This window comes from Megalobrama amblycephala, linkage group LG23 (assembly GCF_018812025.1).
Source record: "Megalobrama amblycephala isolate DHTTF-2021 linkage group LG23, ASM1881202v1, whole genome shotgun sequence".
NCBI classification, from domain to species: Eukaryota; Metazoa; Chordata; class Actinopteri; order Cypriniformes; family Xenocyprididae; genus Megalobrama; species Megalobrama amblycephala.
Genome location: NC_063066.1, coordinates 4,795,983 through 4,822,466, shown reverse-complemented (window position 1 = coordinate 4,822,466; position 26,484 = coordinate 4,795,983). Strand labels below are relative to the sequence as shown.

The following is a 26,484-nucleotide window of genomic DNA, read 5'->3' as shown; positions in this document are numbered from 1 at the left end:
AATACTAAATGTATGACATTCCTAACCTTCTAGATATAACTAGAGGTAGAACAATTTCTACCTTTTATTATATCTAGAAGGTTAAGAATGTGTTATTGCTATTTTGATAGATTGATTGATGCTTTTACTGGCACAGTATGCTGGCACATTCACTATAATGCAAAACTACTTCATTTCGTTTTTGAAATATAATAATGAAATATAAACTTGTTTTCATGACAAATTTATTTAAACATACATTAAATAATTAGGACATTACTAACAGGTAAAGTAAATATAATGAATATATAAGCTAATATAGTGCATATATTTAGTGAAATGCTTCATTTCTCTAGTGAACTAACATGCTGTGGACACTAAATGACTTGCCTGAGGTAAATGTAATGCTACGTGAGATATTATTCTCGAGCTGTTTTATTGATGCCTTTCTGCGGTTGAAACACATATACATGTCTATGCATAGATTCTATGTTCTTCTTCTTCTGCACTTTTTCCTGTTGTGGCGGTTAGCATACAGCGGGTCATTACCGCATGCGCCCCCTTCTGGATTGGAGTGTGGATCGCCTGTAATTGACTGTATTCGTCGTCTGACTGCATGACACCCATACCGTGACGGTTCTGGACAAATACATGTACCGTTACACCCCTAATATATATATATATATATATACACATATATATATATATATATATATATATATATATATATATATATATACACACTAATAATTTAAACAAGATGTAATATAAGTCAAAGGTGTCCCTTGAATATGTCTGTGAAGTTTCAGCTCAAAATACCCCATAGATTTTTTTAATTAATTTTTTTAAGTGCCTATTTTGGGGCATAATTAAATATGCGCTGATTCAGGCTGCTTCCCCTTTAAATCCTCGCGCTCCCAGCCCCCCGAGCTCGCGACTCAAGTACATTGCATAAACATAGTTCACATAGCTAATATAACCCTCAAAATGGATCTTCACAAAATGTTCGTCATGCATGCTGCATGCATGCATCAGATCATGTAAGTATTCATTTGGATGTTTACATTTGATTCTGAATGAGTTTGAGGCTATGATCCGTGGCTAACGGGCTAAAGCTAACATTACACACTGTTGGAGAGATTTATAAAGAATGAAGTTGTGTTTATGAATTATACAGACTGCAAGTGTTTAAAAATGAAAATTATGATGGCTCTTGTCTCCATGAATACAGTAAGAAACAATGGTAACTTTAACCACATTTAACAGTACATTAGCAACATGCTAACGAAACATTTAGAAAGACAATTTACAAATATCACTAAAAATATCTTAATATCATGGATCATGTCAGTTATTATTGCTCCATCTGCCATTTTTCGCTATTGTTCTTGCTTGCTTACCTAGTCTGATGATTCAGCTGTGGACATCCAGACGTTAATACTGGCTGCCCTTGTGTAATGCCTTGAACATGGGCTGGCATATGCAAATATTGGGGGCGTACATATTAATGTTCCCAACTGTTACGTAACAGTCGGTGTTATGTTGAGATTCGCCTGTTCTTCTGAGGTCTTTTAAACAAATCAAATTTACATAAGAAGAAGGAAACAACGGTGTTTGAGACTCACTGTATGTCATTTCCATGTACTGAACTATGCCGAGGTAAATTCAATTTTCAATTCTATGGCACTTTTAATTGGAGTAGTGGGCCCAAAGTATTAAACCTAATTCAACAACATTCTGACTTTTATCTTTTCATAGAAAAATGGCACCTAACCCAAAGCAGTCAGGAAAACTGCAGAGAAAACGGAAAGATGAAAGACAGCTTAAAGGAAGGAAAGGACTGAAGATGAATCAGTGGAGAGAGGACCAAATGAAAGCTGCAATCGAGGAATATAAAGAGCAGGTAGAGTCGGGGAGGCCTGCGCTGCGATTGCTCGCGAGGAAGTGGAACGTGCCAAAAACAACCCTTCAAAGACGCGTGAAAGGGCTTGTTGAGGGATCTGAGCACGCGTCTGGAAGAAAGCCATTCATCCCTGTTGAATCAGAGCGGGAGTTAGCTCGTCTTCTCACCTTGCTTTCACAGAGAGGCTTCCCGTTGAGGAGGGCTGATGTTCAATCATTTGCTTTTGAGTTTGCCAAGATAAATGGGATTCGAGGGTTTTCAGAAGAGAAGCAAAAGGCAGGCTATTACTGGTTCGAGGGCTTTATAAAGCGAAACCCAGGACTGAAGATAAAGAAACAAGGGGCGATATCACCAGCTACAAGGATGAATGAAGAAGAGCTGGGAAAATGGTTCAGAATGTACGAAATCACCCTTGATATGTTGGGAATTAAAGACGTTCCTTCACATATTTGGAAGTGTAATGTATCAGGACTACAAGACGACTTCTCCTCTCAGCGATATGTCAGGGAAGGAGAAGAGCCCTGCTTTCAGATCAGAGCTGAGGAGGAAGAGGAAACCGCCTCCACGGTACTAGCGGCATTCAATGCCAGTGGTACATTTGCTCCTCCACTTATCATTTTCAAAGAAAATAGGGTGAGAAGTGAGTGGTTAAAAGAATCCCTAGAAAGCGTGTGTGTGAGGGCATCGAATAATGGCTGGATAACATCAGAGATGTTTGTTGAGTGGGGCGAAATGTTTGTGGCACAGCTCCCAAAAGATGACGCCAGACCCCACCTTCTGCTCCTCGATGGCCAAAGCAGCCACATATTCAACCTCGGCTTTTTCAATCTCATGAACCAGAACAATGTGGAAGTCATATGCTATCCTGCACTGCAACCGGCAAACAGAGCTCTGTTCAGGAGTCTCAAACACAACTGGTGTGAAGTGAGTCGCAAGTGGAATCAGCAATGCGCAGACGTGAAGTTCCCCAAAGCACATTATTGTTCTGTTTTCACAGAAGCATGGAAGATGACTGCCACTGTGGAAAGAGCCCAGGATGGGTTCAGGACAACAGGGATGTACCCAATAAATGAGCTGGCCTCCAGTGAGCATGAACCTCCTCCTGCCACCCTGTCCCGTTTGGAAAGTAACACGCCGCCCACTGCACATTGCAGCACAGAAAGCGGCTCTGATGTGCTGTCAGCTGTTGAAGTGGCATCATTCAAAGACTTTGTGGTCATACAAAAATGTAACAGGGGTATAAAGACACCCAGAGCCAAGACAATACCACATTTCCACAGAAACACAGAACAGCTTCTTTATAATGAACATTTAAAACAAAAAACATTTAAAACTCCCTATAAATGCAGGGGCTGTTTCATAAACCACAGCGCAGATGATGATCCGAAAGCTTCTGAAGCGTGGATCAGATGCAGCAACTGTAAGGCCTGCTACCATGAGTCTTGTGCCGACGAGGATGGGATTTATGAATGGGTTTATGATGTAGATGGTGAAAACTGATCAACTGAAGCATGGAATGAGCATGAAAAGATGAATCACAGAATGTATGATTTCTTTGATCATTTTTTCAGTCTAGCGGCGTTAAACTCTTGTGCTGTGAAAATCAGCTTTTAAGATTGAATGGACTGTCACAGCCTTGTTTTCATTTGTTTCAAATTAAATTAATTAAATTGACTAAGGTCCATTAATGTTTGGACACACCTTAAATAGTCAGTATTCTGTTTACAGTCTTTTAAGACAACTGACAAGGAGTAATAAACGTTTTTTTTTTTTTGCACTGTATGATTTATTTATTGTACTAGTATTTGCAAGTCTTGTTCCCCATGTTCCTCTATTTCTTTACCATGCCTGTCACGGGAATTGCTTTCTTTGCCCCTTGCTAGGACCTTATTAGTCATGTCTTGGCCCCACATGAATACACACTGGTTTGTCCATGAGATCAGAACAATTTAGAGCTTATTGGGCATTTTCTGCATCATGCCGGTGTTCAAAGGTCACACACAAAGGTTGGTTATTGTATTTCTGCACACTTGCACAGAATTGATGGATCAGAATGGGATGAATATTGTATGCAACACTTGTTAAGTCACATTTGGGTGCATATCACTCACAAGAAATGACCCCCAGTCTCTTGGCTGACCGTTATCCTCACCTGAAAACCAATTGTTGGACGCTGCCATTTCGATTGTCCTTCAAAAGCTGTGTTTCCACCTAAATTACCCGGAACAGTTTGTCCCAGGAACTTTTTTTCCCCTCAGACCTGTTGTTGTCTGTGTTTCCATTGTGGTCTAAAGTAACATGAAGATTAAGGATTAGTTCACTTTCAAATTAAAATTTCTTGATAATTTACTCACCCCCATGTCATCCAAGATGTTCATGTATTTCTTTCCTTAAGTCGAAAGGAAATTAAGGTTTTTGATGAAAACACTGCTAAGTGTATTACTGCCCTCCACAGGTCAAAGTTTGATTTAATTAATTGTTATATACTTACACTAGCATATTGTATATGACAATTTAGTTCAAACTTTGACCTGAGGAGGGCAGTAATATGCTTAGCACTGCTAGAATTCAAATAGAGAAGAAGAAGAAGAAGAAGAAGAAGAGAGCTAGTTCAATATGAGCATTTATGGTTAAAACATATAAAATATTATTTTTGTTTTAGAAAATGAGTGATGGTTTCTCTAGATAAGACCCTTATTTCTCGTCGGGGTTCGTGGAGAATGCTTTGAAGCTGCAATGAAACTAATTTTGACCTTCAACTGTTTGGTGTCCATTGAAGTCCACTATATGGAGAATAATCCTAGAATGTTTTCATCAAAAACCTTAATTTCTTGACTGAAGAAAGAAAGACATGGACATCTTGGATGACATGGGGGTGAGTAAATTATCAGGAAAATTTAATTTAAAAAATGAACTAATCCTTTAGTCCGGTGACATAGGGCTGCGCTCAACTTTCCAGTTCTAGGTGGATTTTGTCCTCCAAGAATAAGCTTAATAAAGCCTGAACATTGTCGTCGGTTCATCTGTCGTATTTTTTAAACTCTATTGTTGATTCGAATAACAAACAACTCTTACTGCACACATTGCAACAGACTTTATAAAAATGGTGGTTGAAATAAAATGCTGCATGAACCAATCAGCATGTTTGGCGCCAAAGTCCCACCCCCAAAGAGTTCCTGAACTTTGAAAAAGTACTACTTCTTGAACAGGGACTTTCTGAGAGGGACATTTTTACCCATAACTTCACTTAGACCCTGGTTCCTGCGGTCAAAACACAAGGAGTACCACCCCAAAGTCCCTAGTTCCTGGGGAAAGTTCCTGTGGTGGAAATGCGGCTAAAAAAGATTGTTCTCAAAAAGCTCTAAAGCACAACTGCTGTGTAGATGCCTCAGTCAGATCAAGCTAATGATTTAAACTGACAGCTTTGCTTCTATTATATGCTGCCCTGAATGTCCCAAAACTCTGTTACAAGTCACGTGACATTCCTCAACATCAAAAAAATCTATTTGCGTGTTACATGTGAAGCCACCGCGTCGCCATATTGCTATTCCCACAAATTCCACTGAATCAATGGAAAATCATCTGATTTTAAGGAGAAAACATTACCTAACGAGTCACCGTTTTCATACCTGTAAATTCTTACAATGTTTAAAAGGGGTTGTTAAAAAGTTAAGTTCATATTCATTATCGTAGCGAATATCTGATCTGCAGATGGACGGGATACCTCAACATATGCATTACAAATGTCAAAGTGCTCATCTAAATACAGAGTTATGATTTGAGAGATCAAGCTAATCATATAAACTGACAGATTTGCAATTTTATTATAAATTATAGCAATATAAATTAAACTCCAATAACTTACACAAATAAAAAGCTAAAATGTAAAGCTATGGCTTTGAAAAAAGTTACTCCCACATTGTCCCACAGTATGGGACAAATTAGTTTAAAACATATCTGTTCTTCCAAAATCACCATATATGGGTTTTCATTTTGGGATTTATTTTTCCAGTTTTGTATAATGTATTATTTGCAAGTGTGAACCATATACATAAGAGGGCAGGTCAACGCTGTTTACATCACCCAGAGAGACTTACACAGCTTTGGATTACATACAAGTGTGAAAAGGGTCTATTATTAGTGCTTTTATTTTGAAATTCACCCCGGAAGTGAAATGCTGTTTCGTTTCGTAGTCGTTTCCACCTTCTCGTGCGCTGTTGACCGATTGCGTTTCATTTCGTGCGACGTAAAGGACTTCAACTCGAAGGTTGGGAACGGGAAGAAGAAGAAGAAACAATGTAAGTAGCAACACACTGCATTACAATAACAGATATAATATTATACCACGTGTGTTTTAAGTACAAACTATAATAAACCCGATGTCGTTTACATTTAGGCCCGTGGCTTGCTTTCTTTTTCCTAGTTTTTATCGTCACCCTTTATCCATGCGTTGTTTAACGTGTTTATTTTCTTAGATTTAATTTAACTTATTACACTAGTATGCGATTAATGTAAGCTGATTGTCCTGAAGTGAGATGAATGTTCATCAGTTAACCTCGGATTCACGTTAAAGCTGTACAAAATGCGTCGCGTTTATATGGTGTGGGATATTTGCAAGGTTCCTGTCCAATATTTTCTGCATTATACCCTTCAACCATCCTTTCTGGTTGTCATTAGTTTGCATTTAACTACTGCCCTGAATGCTCCAACTGAAGTTGCGATAGTGTTTTCCTCCCTGTTGTGACGGATATCCGGTTGAAACGGCTTCTGTAACAAGAAATGTGGTGCGAACTTGATTTTGTCTCTAGGGAATTAATTGACTGGACGGTTGTAGTTTGCTGTTATTATGATCTCGTTTGATTGACAGCGCTCATAAACACTTCATTAGAGTAGATATGAGATTGCAAGAGGGAGGGGACGTTATTTTGATTAAAAGATTACAACATGATATGAATAAAAAAAACGACAATTGAACTGAAGACCGGAGTGATGGCTGCTGAAAATTCAACGTTTGCCATATCATAGGAATACATCTCGAAGGAGCCAGCTGCGAATTAGTCTTCCGGGTTCTGACGTGGATGGATCAAGCTAATGCGCATGCGCAGTCCTAAATGCGCGTCTCTTGTACCTCATTTCGGAGGCGCGCGTCTGACTGTTTCCATTGGAACCGGAGTTTCTAACGGCCGCTGCAGTGACGCGATGACTTTACCAATCGCGATTTGGCTGTTATTTAGAAGGCAGGACTTATTCCGCCATATTGCGTGTTGCACTTTTCCTCATTCAAAACAATACGAGTGACGCGTCTTGTGTTATTCTATAGTCTTTGTTATGCGCCAGAGAAACAAGCGCGCCGATATCTTTATAAAATTGTCTTTGAACTTCCGTTTTGCGGTAGCTCTATACATTTCTATGGCAAGCCGTCAAAGAATAATTAGCTGATTAAGTGGATTTACTAGTTGTAGAGTTAATGAAAGTTATCATGAGCATTGTAATGTTTAAAGTAGATGTTTTAACAAATGTCAGTAGAACGAGAAGACTTTTAAAATGAGCAGTTCATTCATAAATATGTAAGATCGCTGTGGAAATACAAACCTGAAGTCAAAAGACAACAATCGCAACGCTGAAAAGGGGCGGTGCTACATAAGGTCTATAGTCTTTGTTTTCAGTTAACGTTGTGACGTTTTTGTGGGCGGAGCTTAGGTGGAGGCAGAACGATTCCCCTGACCACTTCACTAATGCTAGCTAACAAGTTTTGTTAGCTTTTTTTTTTTTGTTTTAAACGAGTTTGTCTTCGGTCCAATCAAATGCTCTCTAGAAACTGAAGTCCCGCCTACACTTTTGCAGACGCTGAAGCCTCGGCTGAAATCGGTCATTTATTCACACATTTACTAGTTTCTACATGATGAATGGCACATAGTGCACTATATGGGGAATAGGGAACGATTCAGACAGTGTAAATATGCTTTTCATTGACGCAAATGAAATCTGGTTTTGCGTTAGTTTCACATGAACCGCCGCAGCGCAAACACAGTCTGCTCCGATCCAGAGACACGAGAGCACAGAGCGGATCATATCCGCGAATCGGCACAGACCACAAAAGGTATCGGACCCATTTGAATTCTGCACAGAATGCTGTATATGAGCGATATTTAAGGACATTATGAGGAGAAACGGTTAGAGATTAGAAGGAAACAGAGGTTTTATAGAGTCTAACGGCTCTGGCCGAGCTGTAACATAAACAAAACACTATTGGCTATTTTAAAAAAGGGGCGGGGCTGTTCGATATATCGCCCTGTTTCAGTTGAAATTACGTCAACACATTGAATAATGCTGCGCGTTCCAACACTCTTCAGTGGGCCTTTAACTTGTTCCCCACTTTGTGATTAGGTGGGCATGCGTAAGAAATCTTTAGACACGTAAACCATAATCACTACCAATAAAAGACAATAACCGTAAATGATGTGAAGTATGCACTGCAAACATGAGCATTTTTGATGGTCGTTTCGGGCTAGTCGGCTCTTTTTATTGCGTTTAACCACGGCTTTCATCTTTTTTGTTTGTTTGTCTGGCAGTGGCAGCAGGTATGTGACAATTTCAAATTGGAGCCTGTACTTTGTTGATTCTGGCACCCAACAATACAACAAAATGGCGTTTTTAAGCTTCTTATGTAGCCGCAACTCTGCTGGTTCGTATTGGCCTCCTCCAGTTTTCCCTTTGTTTTGCCTCCAGCTAATGCTGTGACGTAATTGTGATTTCGGCACTAAAATGGTCTATTGGTAACGTCTGAACTTGCGACCATAGTTGGCTTTGGGAAAGTTACGTTAAGCCAGTAATAATGTTTTGTTTTTTGCGCCAATATCCATATTCGAACTAGCAGCGCCCTTTTAATGTTATTACAAAAATGGCAAAAAAAACCCCACGTCTAGACAAAGTTGAGAGGACGCCTTAACAGCTTGACACTTTTGAAAGAGAATTACGACAACATTATCAACATCTTCAATTTAAAACCCAGTTGACTGACTTTTTTAGAACAGACCATCAGCCATACCAAACAGTTGATGAGCTCCACTGACCTCCATAGTATGGAAAAAAAAAATAATACTATGGAAGTCAATGGGGCTCATCAATTGTTTGGTTACCCATATTCTTAAAAATATCTTCTTTTGTGTTCAGCAGAAGAAAGAAATTCATAGATGTTTGGAACAACTGGAGAGTAAGTTAATGATGACAGAACTTTCATTTTTGGGTGAACTATCCCTACTGTGCATCTCATCCTTATGCACTCTAGATTTGTCAGTTCTTGCTGTGAGATGTTACACCAAGGGAACCTACAAGTTCTTGAACACATCTGGGGGACATATGAATACACATGTTTTGGCACTGCAATGGTGATCATCAGCTGCACTTCCTGTCTCCCCGTAGCACAGTTTTAGGTGTCCTGCAACAGGTCTATAGCATGTTCACACAGGTGATCAGGGACCCTGGGCTTCTTTCCCCTGGTGTTTTTCAGAGGCAGTAGAAAAGTCTCTTTAATGTCCTAAGTTATTGGAACTGTGATCTTAACTGTTAGTGTCTTAACAACTGTAGTAAAGCTTATTTGGATTTTACAAAATTATCGCTACTCTACAGGTCACGCATGCACATTTAATTTTTTTGCACTAATTTATAATAGCCATATACTGTAAAACAAATGCACTGAAAAATAAATGAAACTTTCATAATTAGTTTTGTCCTAATTTCTATACTTGAAAGAGATAAACGCGTGAGCTTTTATTTTGACGGAAACTACAGGCCAGAGACGCGGAGCTGATCACGTGAGCGAAGTGCGCAGTTCTCTTTGCACAGCGCAAACAGACAGTCTTTTGCAATTAGATAAGGACGCAAAGCCTTATCGTGCTTTCGATTTTAGTTTGTTTGACAGCAATGGCGCAAAACACGACCTTTTATGTTATTATGAGAAGTGTATTTTTGGGCCACCACAGTCTAGTTAAACGGTTAGTTCACCCAAAAATAAAAATTATCCCATGATTTACTCACTCTCAAGCCATCCTAGCTGTATATGACTATCTTCTTTCAGACAAACACAGTCTGAGTTATATTAAAAAATATCCTGGCTCTTTCAAGCTTTATAATGGGAGTGAATGGGGGGCCAGATTTTAGAGCCCAAAAAAGCACATCCATCCATCATAAAAGTAATCCATCCGGCTCTAGGGGGTTAATAAAGGCCTTCTGAAGTGAAGCAATGCGTTTTTGTAAGAAAAAAATATATCCATATTTAAAACTTTATTATCTATAATAACTAGCTTCTGGCAGACAAAACCCCATCGCTTCGCCTTTATTAACCCTCTGGAGCCATATGAATTTCTTTTATGATGGATGGATGCACTTTTTTTTTGCTTCAAAATTTAATTTTTGGGTAAACTATCCCTTTAATGAATGAGAAGCACTGAAATCTATTTGTGGCGGGCCGCTACAAATAAATCAATGTATGAGAAACACTTCAGGGCTACGAAGACCCTAAAGGGAATGAGTGCAAGTTATCGATGCGCATGCGTCAACCACCCGTGTACGCATACATGTCAAATGGAGTATACTTTAAAAGGCTATGCATACAACTCTGGTGTATGTGTACGATTCTTTTGCTTCAACAGAAAAAGACAAAATCTACAATTATGTTTTACTAAAAAAAAAAAAAAAAAACTGTTTTTTTTGTTAAATGGACCTCATCAAGTACCAAGTGCCTTTATTGTTTTTATAACATGCTTAGCATATATTAAAATTATTAAGGGCACACATTTCATTAATGCTTATATATATATATTGACCACCATAGATTCAAATCACTGTTTAATGTGTATAAAAGTTCACTTTTCTTTGGATGAAGATACAAATCTTGTTCAGAAAACCCTATGCTCTCTTTGCACCCTTCACTTGAGCCCAACTATTGGCTTGTCTGTTGTCAAGATGTCTTGATGCCAAATTATGTTTGCAGTTAAGCACTAAAGTTGATTAGCTTTTTTTCTGTAAGTTTTTAGTTTGTTTGTCACCCCCCCCCCCCCCCCCCCATGGATTACAAATTTTTAGTTTTTGGTTATATAGTACAACTTAGAGACATGAACAATATATCTCCCTGGTTCTCCCCTGAACAAGAAATGCTTTCCCTGTCTTTCTAAAGATCTAATATTGATTCAGACTCTTTCTTTTCCCTTCAAAGCTCTATTAAACTTTCCCTTTAAAATATACTTCATGGTACTTGTAAATCTTCATATTATGGTCTATTTGGTCAGTATACCAATCTGTCCATTTGTACCTCTATCATTGTAAAAAAAATTTTTACATCTGTTACTTGCATTGTATGGATTTGTGGAGCTCGCTGTCTTGCTCTCCTATGCCACTGCTAACTATTTCGTGAGCATGCTAGAAATCATTGCTCCATTGTGTTTCTGCAGACCTGTTTCATTCTGGAGGAGCTTCTTTTCTCGATCCAGGCTTAAATTGACGGATTGTCTTTTTGGAGACTTTTTGATTCGCTCTGTTTGATTCGCTCTTTTTCCACTCGTCCAGAGCGCCATCATTTCAAGGCCATGTCCCATAAACGGACTGGTGATGATGCTCAGAAGGGCTTTTCTGTAGCCCGTGGGCTTTTGGGTGACTTTAGTATGGGCGACAGTCACTCGGACCCCTACAGCTCATCTTCCCGGTCACATAGTGGCATGTCTGGTCTGGTTGGAGGGGAGGAAAAAGACCACAACTCTCAGCTGCACCGCCGAGCGGGCAGCCACCTTACTACCCTTAAACTGTTCGCCAGCCTCGGTCTGTCGCCGACTGATCTGGACGCACTGGCGCAGGTTCCAGAGGAGAACATATGCATGGAGAACTTGCCCCATCTTCTCATGCTGCTTAAGAACCACAAGATGGAAGCCAGCTGGGACGACATGCAGGGCGGAAGATTGGACTGTTCCAGTGGGCAGGCTCAAAGCCTCTCACAAGGTGACTTCGGTTATACTTCCATGCAAGAAACATCTGGTCGAGGGTACGACATGTTAGATTACAGGAGCGGTAGCGGCAGAGACCGCCAATATTCTGAGCTTTCCCGTGACTCCTACCGCAGCCTCGGCATGTCAGCGTCATCGGCATCTGACGACCTGTTCATGCAGAGAAGAATGGGCACTCCGTCTCAGAGAAAAGTGCAGGATTTCTTGGGAGTCATGCCCCTCATGTTTCCCCATGTGTGCTCCCTTTGTGATTTTGATGTGCTCTCTGTCATGGTGAGTAATTCAAGGCGCTTGCCTCCTGCACACACACTTCCTCTTCCTGAGTCCTGCTGTTTGAAGAAGGCCCTCCTTAAACATCATTGGTTGCATTTAAATCAGCACCTCTTAGTTTGGCCTAGTATCAAATTTGATAAAATGGCCTTAAAAGATAAAATGGCCCTAAATCTCATTGGATGTCTGTAGTATTCACTGTTGTTAGCTGCATTTCTGACTTGTCCTTTATGTTTGGTTCCAGTTAGGACAGTTAGTATCAAGAACTCATTTCAGATTCATTACAGTACTCATTTGTAGATTGCATTCATAGCCAGGGAGGGTAGCTTGTCAAGTTAGCTTTGATCCAGTATGTCAAGGCTTTGAATTTCTTTAGATTTCACAGCTAATTACTATTACATTCAGGCCATGTTGTTTGTGGGGTTTTTTTTAAAGATGTATATTAAGGATATTTTTCACCCTTCCCTGTGTTTGTAAAGGAATGGACTCAACACACAACTGGGATTCGTCACTCTGAAAACCGCAAACTCCTTCTGCAAATGTAAGTGGACTGCTTTTTGAAAACTGAACTGTTCGTTCATATGTTGAAAACACTTTTATAGTCATTTAGAAACATGCCTAAACTTGGCCTCCAGTAGGTGCAGTTATACTATGGATCTTTTGGAATAGACATTATCTAGTACTCAGCATTTACCACTGCTGTCTAGCCTAAAAAAGCAGCATCATAAATTGGTATGACTTGTGCACTATATTCAAAGTCTTCTTAAGCCACATAATAGCTGTGTGTGTGGAATTTATGTAAAATCTCATTTCTTCTTTTGCATATTCACTTTTATTGGAGTGACGGCTTACACCAACATAAAGGACAGTAAATTATGACATAATTTTCACTTTTGGCTAAATAAAACCTTTTAGTTAAAGGGTTAGTTCGCCCAAAAATTAAATTTCTGTCATTAATTACTCACCCTCATGTCGCTCCACACCCGTAAGACCTTTGTTTTTTTCCAAAACACACACAAAAAAAGATATTTTTGATGAAATCGGAGAGGTATATGCTCGTCCATAGACAGCAATTTAACCACCACTTTCAAGGCCCAGAAAGGTACTAAAGAAATTGTTAAAACAGTCGACGTGACTGCAGTGGTTCAACCTCAATGTTACGAAGCGACATGAATATTCATTGTGTGCAAAAACCAAACAAAAGAACAAGTTTGTCCAACAATATCTTCTCTTCTGTGTCATTCTCATACACTGTTTGCGTTCAGTGTTTCCAGGTTCTACGCCAGAACTTTGACTTCGAGTATAAATTGCTTCTTAAAATTAAGGTTGAACCACTGCAGTCAAGTTGACTATTTTAACGATGTCTTTAGTACCTTTCTGGACCTTGAAAGTGGTGGTTAAATTGTTGTCTGTAGTTGTATACCACTCGGATTTCATCAAAAATCTTAATCTTAATATTTGTTCTGAAGATGAACGAAGGTTTTATGGATGTGGAACAACATGAGGGTGAGTAATTAATGACAGAATTTTCATTTTCGGGAGAACTAACCCTTTAAAAGAAATATTAATTAGAAGAAATCCAGATTATCACCATGAAACAAACAAAGTGGAGCCCTCAGAAGTCATGGTGGTTTGATGGAAATTATATTTGCTATTGTCTCCCATACAACACTATAGAATTTTTCCCAACTATGACAACTTCTGCTTCGGAGGACCAAGAAATGTGAAAAGGGTCCATAAAATTAATGAATCTATTCTTCTATGAACATTTGAGGTGTTTAAATCTTTAACCCATTTCTAACATGAGGGTTCAGTTGAAAAACAAAAATAAAGAACATAATGACTAATTTGATTTAATGTAACCTCACAGATGATTATCATAGACCATGATTTTTTTTTTTTTATTATTAAGTTTTTTTTAATCCTAGTGCATTAAAAAGTTACCATGCAGGATCTCTAGACATGGTTGCTAATTTGTGCTGTTGCAGTCTTTAAAATTGAATTTGTTGTTCAAGTGTTTAGTCTTGGATACCAAGTCGATACTGACATTTTAAAAATGTGACGCTTTGAGCACTGTTGAGCGGATTCGTAAACACCTCTGATTGGCCATTGTGCTCACGAGCTCATCAGATATGTCTGCGATTGGCTACAATGATCAACGTTTTGAATGTTGTAAATAGACATCAATGACGTTTTTTAACAAGCGCTTACACAGATACACACGGGAGCGTTAGATGATAGACGCCTGCTTTCAAACGCTCCCACTTTCAAATTCAAACACGTGTGCTTCCAAACGCTCCCGTGCATAGATCATTGTAGCCAAACACAGACACATATGTTGAGTGCGTGAACACAATGGCCACTTAGACTTGTTTACAAATCTGCTCAAAGTGTCAGATTTTTACATTTCAGTACCAAAGTTGTTACATTTGACAACACTACGTTCAACATTTATATCTCTGTAATTTAAAAACAACTGAAAACTCCTTCCTGTTGTTTTATAGGTACCCGGACTGGGATCCTCAAATGCCCTCTAGTCTCATGTATGTTACTTGTTTTTTTTTTAAATACTGCTTTCATAAGTTTGATCTTGCTTTTTACAAAGATCTGTATTGAAAAGCACATTAAAAATGAATTCCTCTCAGGTCGACATCCCTTTCCCTGGACACAAAGAGTCGTTCGGATGGATTGCTGGGAGCAGATTCAATTGGTGGTGGTCTACAGAGAACAGGGATGAGCTCTAACTGGGGTAATACATCTGTGAGAGCATATAAATAAATGTGATTCACTTGACGACGCATTGGCTGATTTAAATCAGTCACAATATTTAAACAACTTTTTTAGGGTCTGATTCCAGTATGGGAATGACAAGTAAAAGGACGTCATATTCAGCGACACCCAAGGTAATAATGCACTAAAAGTGATCTGTTTTTGGTAAAATTGGTCCATCTGTTCTGTTGCATTTGAAATGCACCCATAATTAAAATTTTGGTATATTTTATATAATCGGAATGTCCTTTTCATTATAGAATCTTTTGTTTGAGTGGATGGATATATCTTGGTGCTTGTACTCATGAATATTTATTTATTTTTTTAGATAAAAAGTAGGGTGATCGTGTTAAAATACGAAAGGAAACCGAAGTTAACAAACAGCCTATTTGACTTGGCAAAACCCTTTGGCACCATCTGTAAGCATCTAGTGCTGAAGAACATGAACAAGGTATTGTCTCTACATGTATGAGCAATCATTGCCAATGTGAATGCCCATAATTGAGTCTATTGAGTAAATAAGTCTGTTTTATGAATGTATTATTTGTTTTATTTTTCAAAGGCTTTCCTGGAGCTGCAGACTCATGAGGAGGCTTTGGCCATGGCTAATTATTACAAGCGTAAACCAGCCATTTTGAATGGAAAAGAGATACAAGTTTATTTGTCAAAGGAACTGATGGCAATTAAGGTAAGGTGTTTTTTTTTAAGTGTAGAGTTAAGCAAATCAAGCAATCAAATCAATTAAGCTTATTTTCTTTATCAATACAGAAAAGTGGAAGGCCGGACAGAGACACTAGGATCAGAGAGAAGAAAGACGTCAGCAAGGTGGTGTTTTTCTGTAATTTGCCACGGGACAGTGACAAGAAAAAGGAGCTCCTCACAATATCTCGTAGATTTGGCACTGTTGAGAAACATTTCTTTCTGAATAAAGATGTAAGTTACATATGCAGCAATTTCAAGAACATACATTATTAAAATATGTCCTCTTTCATGGATCTCTTTGATTATTTTAGTATTTATTATGTCAGTTATAAAGTGTAATTTACACGTTTTTTATATCAAAGGAACCATAATTTTGACCCAAAGAGTCAAACTACATTAAAGTTGTTTAACATTAAATGTATGCATTTAGCAGACACTTTTATCCAAAACGGCTTGCGTTGCATGACCTTGGTGGTGTTAGCGCCATTCACTACTGTTTAAACTACAGGAATCGTGTAAAATACAGTAAACATCTAGTTAATAGTAATACAGCCATTTTCCATGCTTTTTTGTTTGATTCTGAGAATTTCAGATCAATTCTGAACTTAGTTTTTAATGCAAGTTTTAATGTCCGTTTTTGCCCGCCGGTATTTTGTCTTAAAGCATACCAAAAGCACCACATGAACATATAAACAACATTTAAAAACTTGATTTTCACTAAAGGGGTTCTTTAGCTTTTTTTTGGTTTGTTTTTTATTAGCAGTTGTCAAGAGTCTTTTGTGAACTTATTTTGAGTAATGCTAACAAATCAGAATGTTGAACTGATTCATTGAAACTTGAGCTGATTTACAGAAATGAATCAAACTTACCAACTCTAGTGATGTTTAAATAGGGGATGCTATTAACATCTCAGTTCTTATCTAATACTTGCAAGTTGCAGAAAATTGAGGGATTGCGAAACTAATCAAATTGCACAGCTCTCAGTTCTGTTTGTTTTTTCACTTTGACAGGCTTATGTTCAAATGAGCAAGGCTGAGGATGCAGAGATGTTGGTGAAGTACTACACTGCCAATCCATTGACTATCAATGGAAGATCCATTCGACTGAACATCTGCTCGAAGTATAAGACTCTAACGTAAGTTGTCCTTTTTTTATCCAGAAACTAATGATATCTTTAGGCCGGGACACACCAACCCGACATCAAAGAACTAGCGCAAGGAAAGTCGACTGTGTTGTTGCCTCGCGTCGGCTGCGTCGGGGAAAAAATACGTGCTTGAACTAGGGCTGCACGATTTGGGGAAAATGTCATATTGCGATTATTGAGGTCAATATTGCGATTGCGATTTGCGATAGCGATATAATAAACAAATAGTATCATGAGTCATCTTGCTTGGTTCTCAATGAAAATACACACACAGATTACTGATAATGCTGAAATGTGTATTTCTCAACTCAAACTAGCAACAACAGCAAACAAATGCACAACGTTTTCAAATTAAAATATTTTTATGAAATTAAATAACATCTTTGCATTACTGCAAACTTGTTATAATTCCATTTAAGATATTTGTTTCTTTACTAATCTGTAGTGGTTCAACGGATCACAAAACTCAGGGTTCGGATCACATCACGGTTATGACGTCACAGATCGGATCATTTTTCGGATCAGCACAAAAAAAAAAAATAATTGGATGGGGGTAACTTAACTTTGCATTTATTACTTAGCCCACTTAAACTATTCTGATACCATAGCATAAACTGCTAGCCTAAATAATACATTATTAAAGGCAAGTGAACAGACTGTAAAAAGAACAAATACTGTACACCAATTACAACAAGCATAGATAAATACTACATAAAGTTACAAATAAAGTATAAGGTCTAACTGTAGTATTAATTTTCATGCACAGAAATGTAATAATTAAATGTAAAAATGACACTGTTCATTGTATAAATTCAATATAGATTAATCTTTGTTAAAGCTGTGTTTTGTTGTTTGATTTACATGACAGACAACAGCAGGTATTTATAGGTTGCTGTCACTTTAAGAGTAAGACCCTATGCACGCACACATCGGACAGATATACATCCGAATTCTCACCTCGTTCAATTAAGACATAACTGAATGTGTTTACATGAATACTTGCTGAGAGGGGTATTTTGACTGACATAATGCGTGTATGTGACCATCCAAGTGCACTGAGGACGCGAAAGAGAAATCAATTTGGAGTTCGCGTCGCGAGCTATAACGCGCCTCTCTCTCTCTCTCTCTGTGCGCGCCAGCCTTGTATGTATGTGCGTCATGTGCGCACCGATAACAGCGCTGCGTGCGATACCGAATTAAATCCCCTTTCCTCTTCAACCACTACTAATCTGGGTTTCTAATCTTATAGCCAAAATATCGCCATATAACAGAGGTAGCGTTTTTTCTTGCCACCAGTTCAGTGACCGTTTGCTCCGCATCCATCTTTACCCGTTCTCTGCGCTGCACACCGGAAAAGTCATGACCGTGCGCGCCACACATGGCACTGCCAAACTGAAACTGACTGGTCTTCTTTTTATTAGCGGTGTATAAAATGGGCAAACAGCTCTCAGATAATTGGTTGTTGTGTCCACACATGTATTTTTTATTTTTTTTATTTATTTATTAACTTAATATTTTATTTCATAAAATCGCAGCATTTTGCGTCATATAATCGCACAAGCTTGACATCGCGATTGCGATTGCGATATGATTAATCGTGCAGCTCTAGCTTGAACACACCGAAAGAACTTCAGCCGACTGTCAATTAGCATGCATGTTCTGCGCCTGCGTATGAGGAAGAAAACTGCCTATTTAAGCAGATATATTTGTCTATATTCGTCATTCAAAAAGGGAAAGCGAAACTAAGACTGGATGTCAACAAACCATAAACAAAGCAGTGCTTGCTTACCGTTTTGAATATCGATCATGCTGATCAGTTCTTTTGTTCCACTTCGCTCATATTATTATGAAAATATTTGTGCATTCGAGTGTTCAGGTAAGATGACGTCATGACTTATTTGCTTGCTTTCATATCTTTTGCTTATATTCTCGTGAACTGATTCGTTTGCTATACTGAACAGCCAATCAGAGTTCTCTCTCCGGCGGTCCGACACCAAATCAGCCGAAAGAAAGCCGACGAGGACCAACTTCAGCCAACGGTGCGGAACACACTGAGAAAACTTAGTCGGTCAACGCTCAAAAACTGCCCGTCGGCTTGGTGTGTTCCGAGCTTTTATAAAGAAAACTAAACCAAATGTGCTATACATGTTGATGTTCCAGGGTCCCACCAGGAAATGGCGACCAAGGAAGGGAAGAACCTACCCGTAAGAGCAGGGATAGCAGGGAGAGCAGGAATAGCAGGAGTAGCAGGAGGAGCAAAAGTGCCACCAACAGAACTAGTGATAAACATTCATCAAAGAATCAAAGGTCCTCTACTTCCAAAGCCAAAGAGAGCTCTGATGAGAAAGAAGAGGAACCAAAGCCTGAGGAGGCAGAGGCCGTTGGCGACGGGTCAGGAGACGAAGAAGCTGATGTTATGGAAGCATGTGATGAAGATGAAGAGGAGTTTGATGAAGATCCATCTCCAGATGATGTTGACTTATCCTGTGATCTAGAAACCAGTGAACAAGCACCAGATATTGATGATTCCAACATAGAGGAAGAGGAGGACCCTGAAGCACAGCAAGCCAGAGATGGCTCCGGCGATGAGACCACAGAGAACCAAAAAGACTCTGGTGAAAACCAGGAAGAGACTCAGCCGGAGGAACCTGCAACATCTGACGCTGAGCAGGAGAACACAGATGAGCTTCCTAAAGACCTTGAGGAACAGAATGATGACCAACCTGAAGATGAGGGTGCTGAAGAGGACGATGAAGAGCAGGCAAGAGCTTTTGCACATTAGCACATCATCTGAAATGAAAATAATTAGAAAAAATGTGCATGCAGATCTTTTGTTCCTTCACCTATGCTCTCACTATTCCTTAATCCTTGAAGGATGGCTTAAACTTTGAATATATGTAATATATGTTAATGTAATGTTTTCTGGTGCTTTTTTTTGCCCTCTTTAGAGCTGTTCTTTTAATATAAATGACATGTCCATTATTTCGACCTGCAGTTCTGTTAATTATCTGTATCTGCTTCTAGGAGGGTCAAACCGAAGATGACTTTCCTGAGAACATGGATGAGTTTGTTACTCTGGATGAGCTAGTGGAGGAGGAGGAGAATGCTAAGAGACGAGACTCAAAGTCCAAAGCTAAAAACACATCAGGTAATGCCCTTGAGCAATGGCAGTGATCCATGAAAAGGCTCTCTTCTTTGGATTGAGTCAACAGTGTTAAATAATAATAATAAAACATTACAATCATATTTTTGATGATCTTTGTCATCACAGGAATAATTTACATTTTAAAATAACCTTTTTCCGTTTTAATTTTTTGATTGTAATACTGTTTTTACTGGTTTTTTTTTTTTTTTTTCAATCAAATAAATTCAGCCTTGGTGAGAATAATTGACTTGTTTCAAAAACACTGAAGAATCTTACAGACACCAAACGTTTGAATGGTTGTGTAATCTCCATCTCTAGTGTAATAGCTATTAAGCTTTTTTCCCCTAAAGACAGTCCATTAAAATAATGTCTTATTTCATTTTGTATGTTTCAGGAAGCTCCAGGGATGATAGAGTAAGTCTCTAACTTCTTGGGCACTTTAAAGTATATTAAATACATAACTGTCTGCATTGATTTATTGATTGTATTTAATACTAATGTGTGTTTTCAAATTGTAGGGATTTAGAGTTGTGAATGTCGTTGGGTTTAAACGTGGCCACGGTTATGTAGAGGAAATCCTTGCTCTTGCCAAGCCATTTGGTAAAGTGGTGCGGCACCTGGTCTTGGACTTGAGGCCTGAGGTAACAGCTCTCAGATATACAGCAGCTTTACTGTATCTATCCACACAGATTTCTGATGATAGACCATTTATTAATGTATCTATAAATGGTTATTATCCATTGGCAAGCTGTTTATGGCATTTTGACAATTTATTGACATTTGGCTGGAGGGAACATGATTTCTTGGCATTCTGTCAGTTGTAAATCAGAAATTGTGTTGTGGTTGTGCTCTGTGTTAGGCCTTTTTGCAGTTCTCCAAAGAAAAAGAGGCAAGAGAAATGGTTAGTTTCTACACTAGGAATGCCTTACCATCTGTGTGTGGAAGACCTGTGAGAGTTTATCATTCACACACCTATGCAACCATCCAGGTAAGACTTGGATTTTTTAACTCACTATGAATAAAATGTATGTGAATCTAAAAGAAGCAGAATCTAACGCCTGTATTTGTGCAACATCTACAGAGTGGCAGAGTTATCTTCGTTGGTAATGTTCCAACCTTCAAAGGCTCAGATGCTTTACTTCTGAAAATTGCAGAACCATTTGGAAAAATCAGAAGATATTATCTAAATCGATTACGCAATGAGGTAATTGTAAAAATAGGACTGTTTCTGTTGGATTTACTAGGGCATAAGAAATTATATTGTGTTCGTGATATTTGTATGTTTGTTCAGTGTTTCATTGAGATGGAAAGAGGGGAAGATGCTGAGAAAATGGCAGAGGCCTACAAGTTAAAAGGACCTAAATTTGAAGGCAAACGATTGGTTGTCTATGTAAGCAGGAAATTTAAGCAGCTCAAACGTGGGTGAGTTGGACATTAATAAATAAATATATATATATATATATATATATATATATATATATATATATATATATATATATATAATATATATATATATATATATATAAATTTTTTTTTTTTTTTTTTTTTTTTTTTTTCTGGGTAAAATAAGCAAAAATGGCTTTCCAAAGAATGTTACATGGCATCTGTTTGACAATATTATAATCTCACAGACAAAGACCTCCAACCCCAGAACCCGAGGATAAACGGCCACTCAAGAGAGAACACTCCAAAGAAGATGAGGCCCAGAGGAGCTCCTCTGGCAAAAGTAAGGACAAAAAAGAGGAAGAACCTTCTGTCAAGAAGATCAAAGTGGATGAGCCTGTTGCTGATAAAACCGAGGAGATGGAGAGTCAGGAAGAGAAGGAAAGCCAAAATGTTTCAGCAGAAACCGTTCCTGAGGAAAAGCAAGAGCAAGAGGAGGAACAAAGCAAAGACGCATCAGAGCTCCAGAATATAGAGAAGGAAGCTGTGAGTGACCTGATTAGTTTTGTTCATATGTAGGGCTGCAGGTTCTATCATTTCAGCATTGACATTGCGAAGTGTGCATCCGCAATAATCACAATGTCAAGTAGGGATCGTAGTTGATCACGTGGTCCTTACGGACCAGGCCCCATGGTGCAGAATGCATGCAATTCATGGATTAATTGCTAAATTTATCCATCATAGAGTGAAAGTTTATCATTTGTACCTGTCAGTGTAAATATTCAAGCCAGTTTAAAGTATTCAAGTGCAAGAAGCTGTGAAAGAGAACTGAATTTGGAACTCACATGCTGTTTTCTGTGTGCGCACAGAGCCACGCAGACAACATGCGAACACCGAATTCAGTTCTCTTTCTCGACTTTTTGTGCTTGAATGTACATACACACAAAGTTATGTCAAAAGGCCCATCTCGGGGAGTATCCTCAAACACAGTTGCATGTAAACAATTGAGAAAGCGCTTGTGCAAGCCTCAACATAGCGCTTACAATGAGTTACAAAGATACAGCTACGACTGTGTACACTACTTGCTTTATGCAAGCACTATATAGGATAAATAACTATACAGGGTTTACCCAATTATACATTATCGACACAAATTGATAGGTGAAACAACAAACAGCCACCCACAAATAGTCTATAAACAAAGCATCAGGCTGTCTTAGAGTTCACTAGAACAACGGTTAAAGTTATTCGTCAGGCTACAGAAGAATACCAAAATTCTTCCGTTAAATTAGGTCTAATACATCGAGAGTCACGCAGACCTATAACAACTCGGCCTCAACACATAATTGCAAATAACATACCTCACCTTAACACAGGCCTGGGGTCACCTTCCTTTGCTGTTCGAGTTAACATATAGCCTACTAAACATGAGCGGAATTTGCACTGCAGCACCCCCCACACCTTGATGCTCATGACAAGAATAGCATGTATAGTTATCTTTATTGAAGTGAATTCGCAGTCATGCATGAATTAATGAATTTTGCAATTTTACACATAATAATCCACGATGATCACATTACACACAACTGAAATTGCACGTCAAAATAACACATTGTCAATATTTTTTTGACACCCCCCAAAATTTCACAAATCATGTTTTCAGGGGAGCCCATGTCTTATTAAGGGGTAGTTCACACCCTGCGTATCATTATATTGCATCTGTGTATTCGGTTTTGGGGTTGAACAAAAATATCAAGTGTAATGGGTCATGAGCTGTTCCAAGCTTTCTCCATATTTTTTTCTTCCTGTCATTCTGGTACAGGTTGAACTCTGTTTCATCCATCCAAAGAATGCTTTTCCAGAACTGGTCAGTTTTTTGTTTTTTTTTGTTTTTTTTTGGCAAAGTCTATTCTGGCTTTTATATTCTTGATGCTTATGAATGGTTTGCACCTTGTGGTGAACTCTCTGTATTTGCTCTCGTAAAGTCTTCTCTTGATTGAAGACTGACAATGGCACGCATACCTCCTGCAGAATGTTCTTCACTTGGCTGGATGTGAAGGGTGGGGGTGGCTACTCTCAAGAGTATATTCTATGGAGTCTACTAAGTGGAGTGTTTTAGAACTATGTCACTCTCATTACATTATGATAGTGTGCATATATCTGATTACAACTTGTCAAACGACATGGTAGGTTGTTTTTAAAGACTGAATTCAGCCCAGACAGGTTCTCCAAGTGATAGACAAAGATGGTACCACATGCTTTCTCACTGTTAACTGGATATACTTGATTTCCTTTAACTAGAAGCCTGAAGATGAAGAAACTGTTGAAACTTCCACTGTTGTGTCAGAGAAGAGTGTGAAGACTGAGGAAACAAACATTACAGCAGCACCATCTGAAACAAAGCTTGAAACTAGCCATTCTACTCTAGAGCCATATGATCCTAAAGTCCCAGTGGGTAAGATGGCTTTGATTTTTGCCAAGAAATAAGAAGTCTGACATAACGGAGATATTAATTTCACAGCATACTCTGTCCAAGAAGCTGAAGAAAGTTCATTATATATTATAAAAAGTGATGCACCTCAGCTAATGAAAGATACTGGCTTCTTTTCATTATTGTCACTGTGCAGTGTATTCATGATTGCTTTTAAGAAGTCTCATTAATGAATCTCATTTGACCTGTTTCAGGTGTGGAGTTTGTGAAGATGGGGTACTACTGCAGAGTCTGCTTCCTGTTTTACTCTAATGAGGAAACTGCAAAGAAAATTCACTGCAGTAGCCAAGCACACTACGATAAACTTAAGGTGAGATTTTTCCCTCGTCTGTCCTTCATCATGTTTTCAGATCAGGATTGAGATCTGGTTTATGTATTACATATTGAGGCTTAAATTACAACTTTTTTATAAATAAATATTAGCATTACAACGTTGACATTGTTGTAGTTCAATATATGTTTTTGAAACAAATGTTTTCTTATCAGAAATATTTGGAAAAGGAGAAAACCAAAGCACAGAGTAACGGGACGAAGAAATGAATCATTGATGCTGGAACATCTGTTAATATGTCCATTATGTCCTCGTGTTTGTGTTTTCTTGTGTAAGCTGTTTTGTTCAGTATGTTTAATTTTTTTCTAAAAAAAAAGAAAAAGAAAAAAGTAAGATTAGACTGAGGTATTGCTTTTTTTAATGTGGTAATTAAAGCTGGTGCATTCATAAATTCCTAGCTGTTCTGACGTAGCAATTTAGATGTGAAGTTTAAAACATTTTATGCCTAAATTGCTATTACTACTGTTTTTGTTTTTCCTTTCTTTTATTAAATTTTCAGCATTCCTCAGACTGTGTCTGACTGTTTTTAATAATTTTTCTCTGTTTATTTTGGGTTCCGTGAAAGGAGAAACCTATTCATGGCCGTTTGTTTAATGTAATTAATGTGTACATGTGAATATAAGCCTAAATTTAATCTTTATGGCCCGGTTTCACAGACAGGGCTTAGATTAAGCCAGGATTAAGCCTTAGTTCAGTAAGGACATTTAAGTAGCTTCTATGAGCGTGCCCTAGAAAAAAAACATTAGCCTACTGTTGTGTATCTTGAGACAAAACAATGGCACTGACCTATTTTAGGATGTCAGTACAAATTTCTTTTAGTTAAAACAAAACAAACATGCATTTTAGTCTAGGACTAGCTTAAGCCTTGTCTGTGAATCGATTGTGTCTCTTCAGAAAATTTGGACTAAACCGCTCAATCAATTCTTAAGGATTAGTTTTACGATCTGTTTATGAACTTTTTGAAGCGTCAAAATCGTAATTGCGTAGCTGTCGATGGATGAACGAACCAATGCTATTTGCTCCAATATGGCCAGAAAGTTCCCCCTCCTTTCAGACTCCACTGACTCACAATGGCCTCATTGGGGAATATTTTGTGTACCAGTAAGCAGGAGAAAATCTGCCAAAAAAATTATATAGTCCCAATTCTCTCGCTCTCTCTCTTTTGATAGTCTTTATCCAACAAAAATGCGTTACTCTCAGCCCCCCTTTTGTATTCAGACCATGCCAACGTGGCATTTACAAAGTGCTCCGATTCAGTCCTTGTTCATAGTTTTCATTCACATGACTAACATCCATAGAACTGCCTGTACTTGTCTATACATAGTATACATCAGCAATAAGTTGAATATTGAATATGATCTTCTAATATCACTGTCCTAATATGTTAGTAATTAGTACAAACCTGGTAAAAATACACTACATGGACAGAAGTATTGGAACATACAAACACCTAGCCATGCAGTCTGCGTTTATGTGAAAAAGGGGTCATTCTAAAAGAAAGGCTTTTCTGAGGTAAATGCTGGGTAAATATCTATCCACCTTATCCCTGCAGAGCCTACTGCATATTGAATTATAGGAGGCACTTCCGGTTTGGGGAGCTTTCACTCAAAAAGACTGAAACAAATGAATTCACATAATAAGGTTGCCCTACAAATAATCCTTACCATCCAATGAGCTGTCAGTTTTCCTACATGCTTTATTTTCAAACGTCATGCTTGGTATTTATATTGCCAAAAGTATTGGGACGCCCCTCCAAATCATTGAATTCAGGTGTTCACTTCCATGGTCACAGGTGTATAAAATCAAGCACCTAGACAAGCAGACTGTTTCTACAAACGTGAAAGAATGGGTCACTCTCAGGAGCTCAGTGAATTCAAGTGTGGTACCGTGATAGGTTGCCACATGTGCAATAAGTCCATTCATGAAATTTCCTCACTACTAAATATCCATGGTCAACTGTTAGTGGTATCATAACAAAGTGGAAGCAATTGGGAACAACAGCAACCCAGCCACGTAAAATCACAGAGTGGGTTCAGCGCATGCTGAGGTTCACAGTGCGCAGAAGTCGGCAACTTTCTGCAGAGTCAATAGCTACAGACCTCCAAACTTCATGTGGCCTTCAGATTAGCTTAAGAACAGTGCATAGAGAGCTTCATGGAATGGGTTTCCATGGCCGAGCAGCTGCATCCAAGCCTTACATCACCAAGTGCAATGCAAAGCGTCAGATGCAGTGGTGTAAAGCACGCCGCCACTGAACTCTATAGCAGTGGAGACGTGTTCTCTGGAGTGACCAATCACGCTTCTCTGTCTGGCAATCCGATGGACGAGTCTGGGTTTGCCGGTTGTCAGGAGAACGGTACTTGCCTGACTGC

The 26,484-nt window shown here is 38.5% G+C and overlaps 2 protein-coding genes across 3 annotated transcripts in view; both read left to right on the top strand.

Moving 5' to 3' along the window:
* Positions 1 to 3,654, top strand: part of LOC125258749 (5-hydroxytryptamine receptor 4-like) — a 209,375-nt gene extending 205,721 nt beyond the window's left edge. For both annotated transcript variants that reach the window (XM_048175761.1, XM_048175760.1), the window contains exon 7: positions 1,738 to 3,654. In XM_048175761.1, coding sequence (XP_048031718.1) covers positions 1,738 to 3,382 — 1,645 coding nt within the window. In that variant the 3' untranslated portion in view covers positions 3,383 to 3,654. The remainder of the gene's footprint in view (positions 1 to 1,737) is intronic.
* Positions 3,655 to 6,034: 2,380 nt separating this feature from the next.
* On the top strand, positions 6,035 to 24,620 carry LOC125259458 (matrin-3-like). Its single transcript, XM_048177094.1, has 22 exons — positions 6,035 to 6,180; positions 11,332 to 12,150; positions 12,627 to 12,688; positions 14,652 to 14,690; positions 14,793 to 14,896; positions 14,992 to 15,050; positions 15,245 to 15,367; positions 15,479 to 15,604; positions 15,685 to 15,849; positions 16,629 to 16,753; positions 18,923 to 19,523; positions 19,787 to 19,910; positions 20,302 to 20,321; positions 20,426 to 20,548; positions 20,767 to 20,895; positions 20,989 to 21,111; positions 21,199 to 21,329; positions 21,539 to 21,836; positions 23,113 to 23,157; positions 23,592 to 23,745; positions 23,976 to 24,091; positions 24,268 to 24,620. The coding sequence occupies exons 2-22, from the start codon at positions 11,467 to 11,469 to the stop codon at positions 24,319 to 24,321; spliced, it is 3,405 nt and encodes a 1,134-aa protein (XP_048033051.1). The 5' UTR covers positions 6,035 to 6,180; positions 11,332 to 11,466; the 3' UTR covers positions 24,322 to 24,620.
* Positions 24,621 to 26,484: the final 1,864 nt, after the last annotated feature.

Coding starts and splice junctions, on each gene's coding strand:
- LOC125259458 (XM_048177094.1), top strand. CDS start 11,467: ATGTCCCATAAACGGACTGGTGATGATGCTCAGAAGGGCTTTTCTGTA. Junction 20,322..20,425: donor GAAGCTCCAGGGATGATAGA/GTAAGTCTCTAA, acceptor TTCAAATTGTAG/GGATTTAGAGTTGTGAATGT. Junction 23,746..23,975: donor TGATCCTAAAGTCCCAGTGG/GTAAGATGGCTT, acceptor GACCTGTTTCAG/GTGTGGAGTTTGTGAAGATG.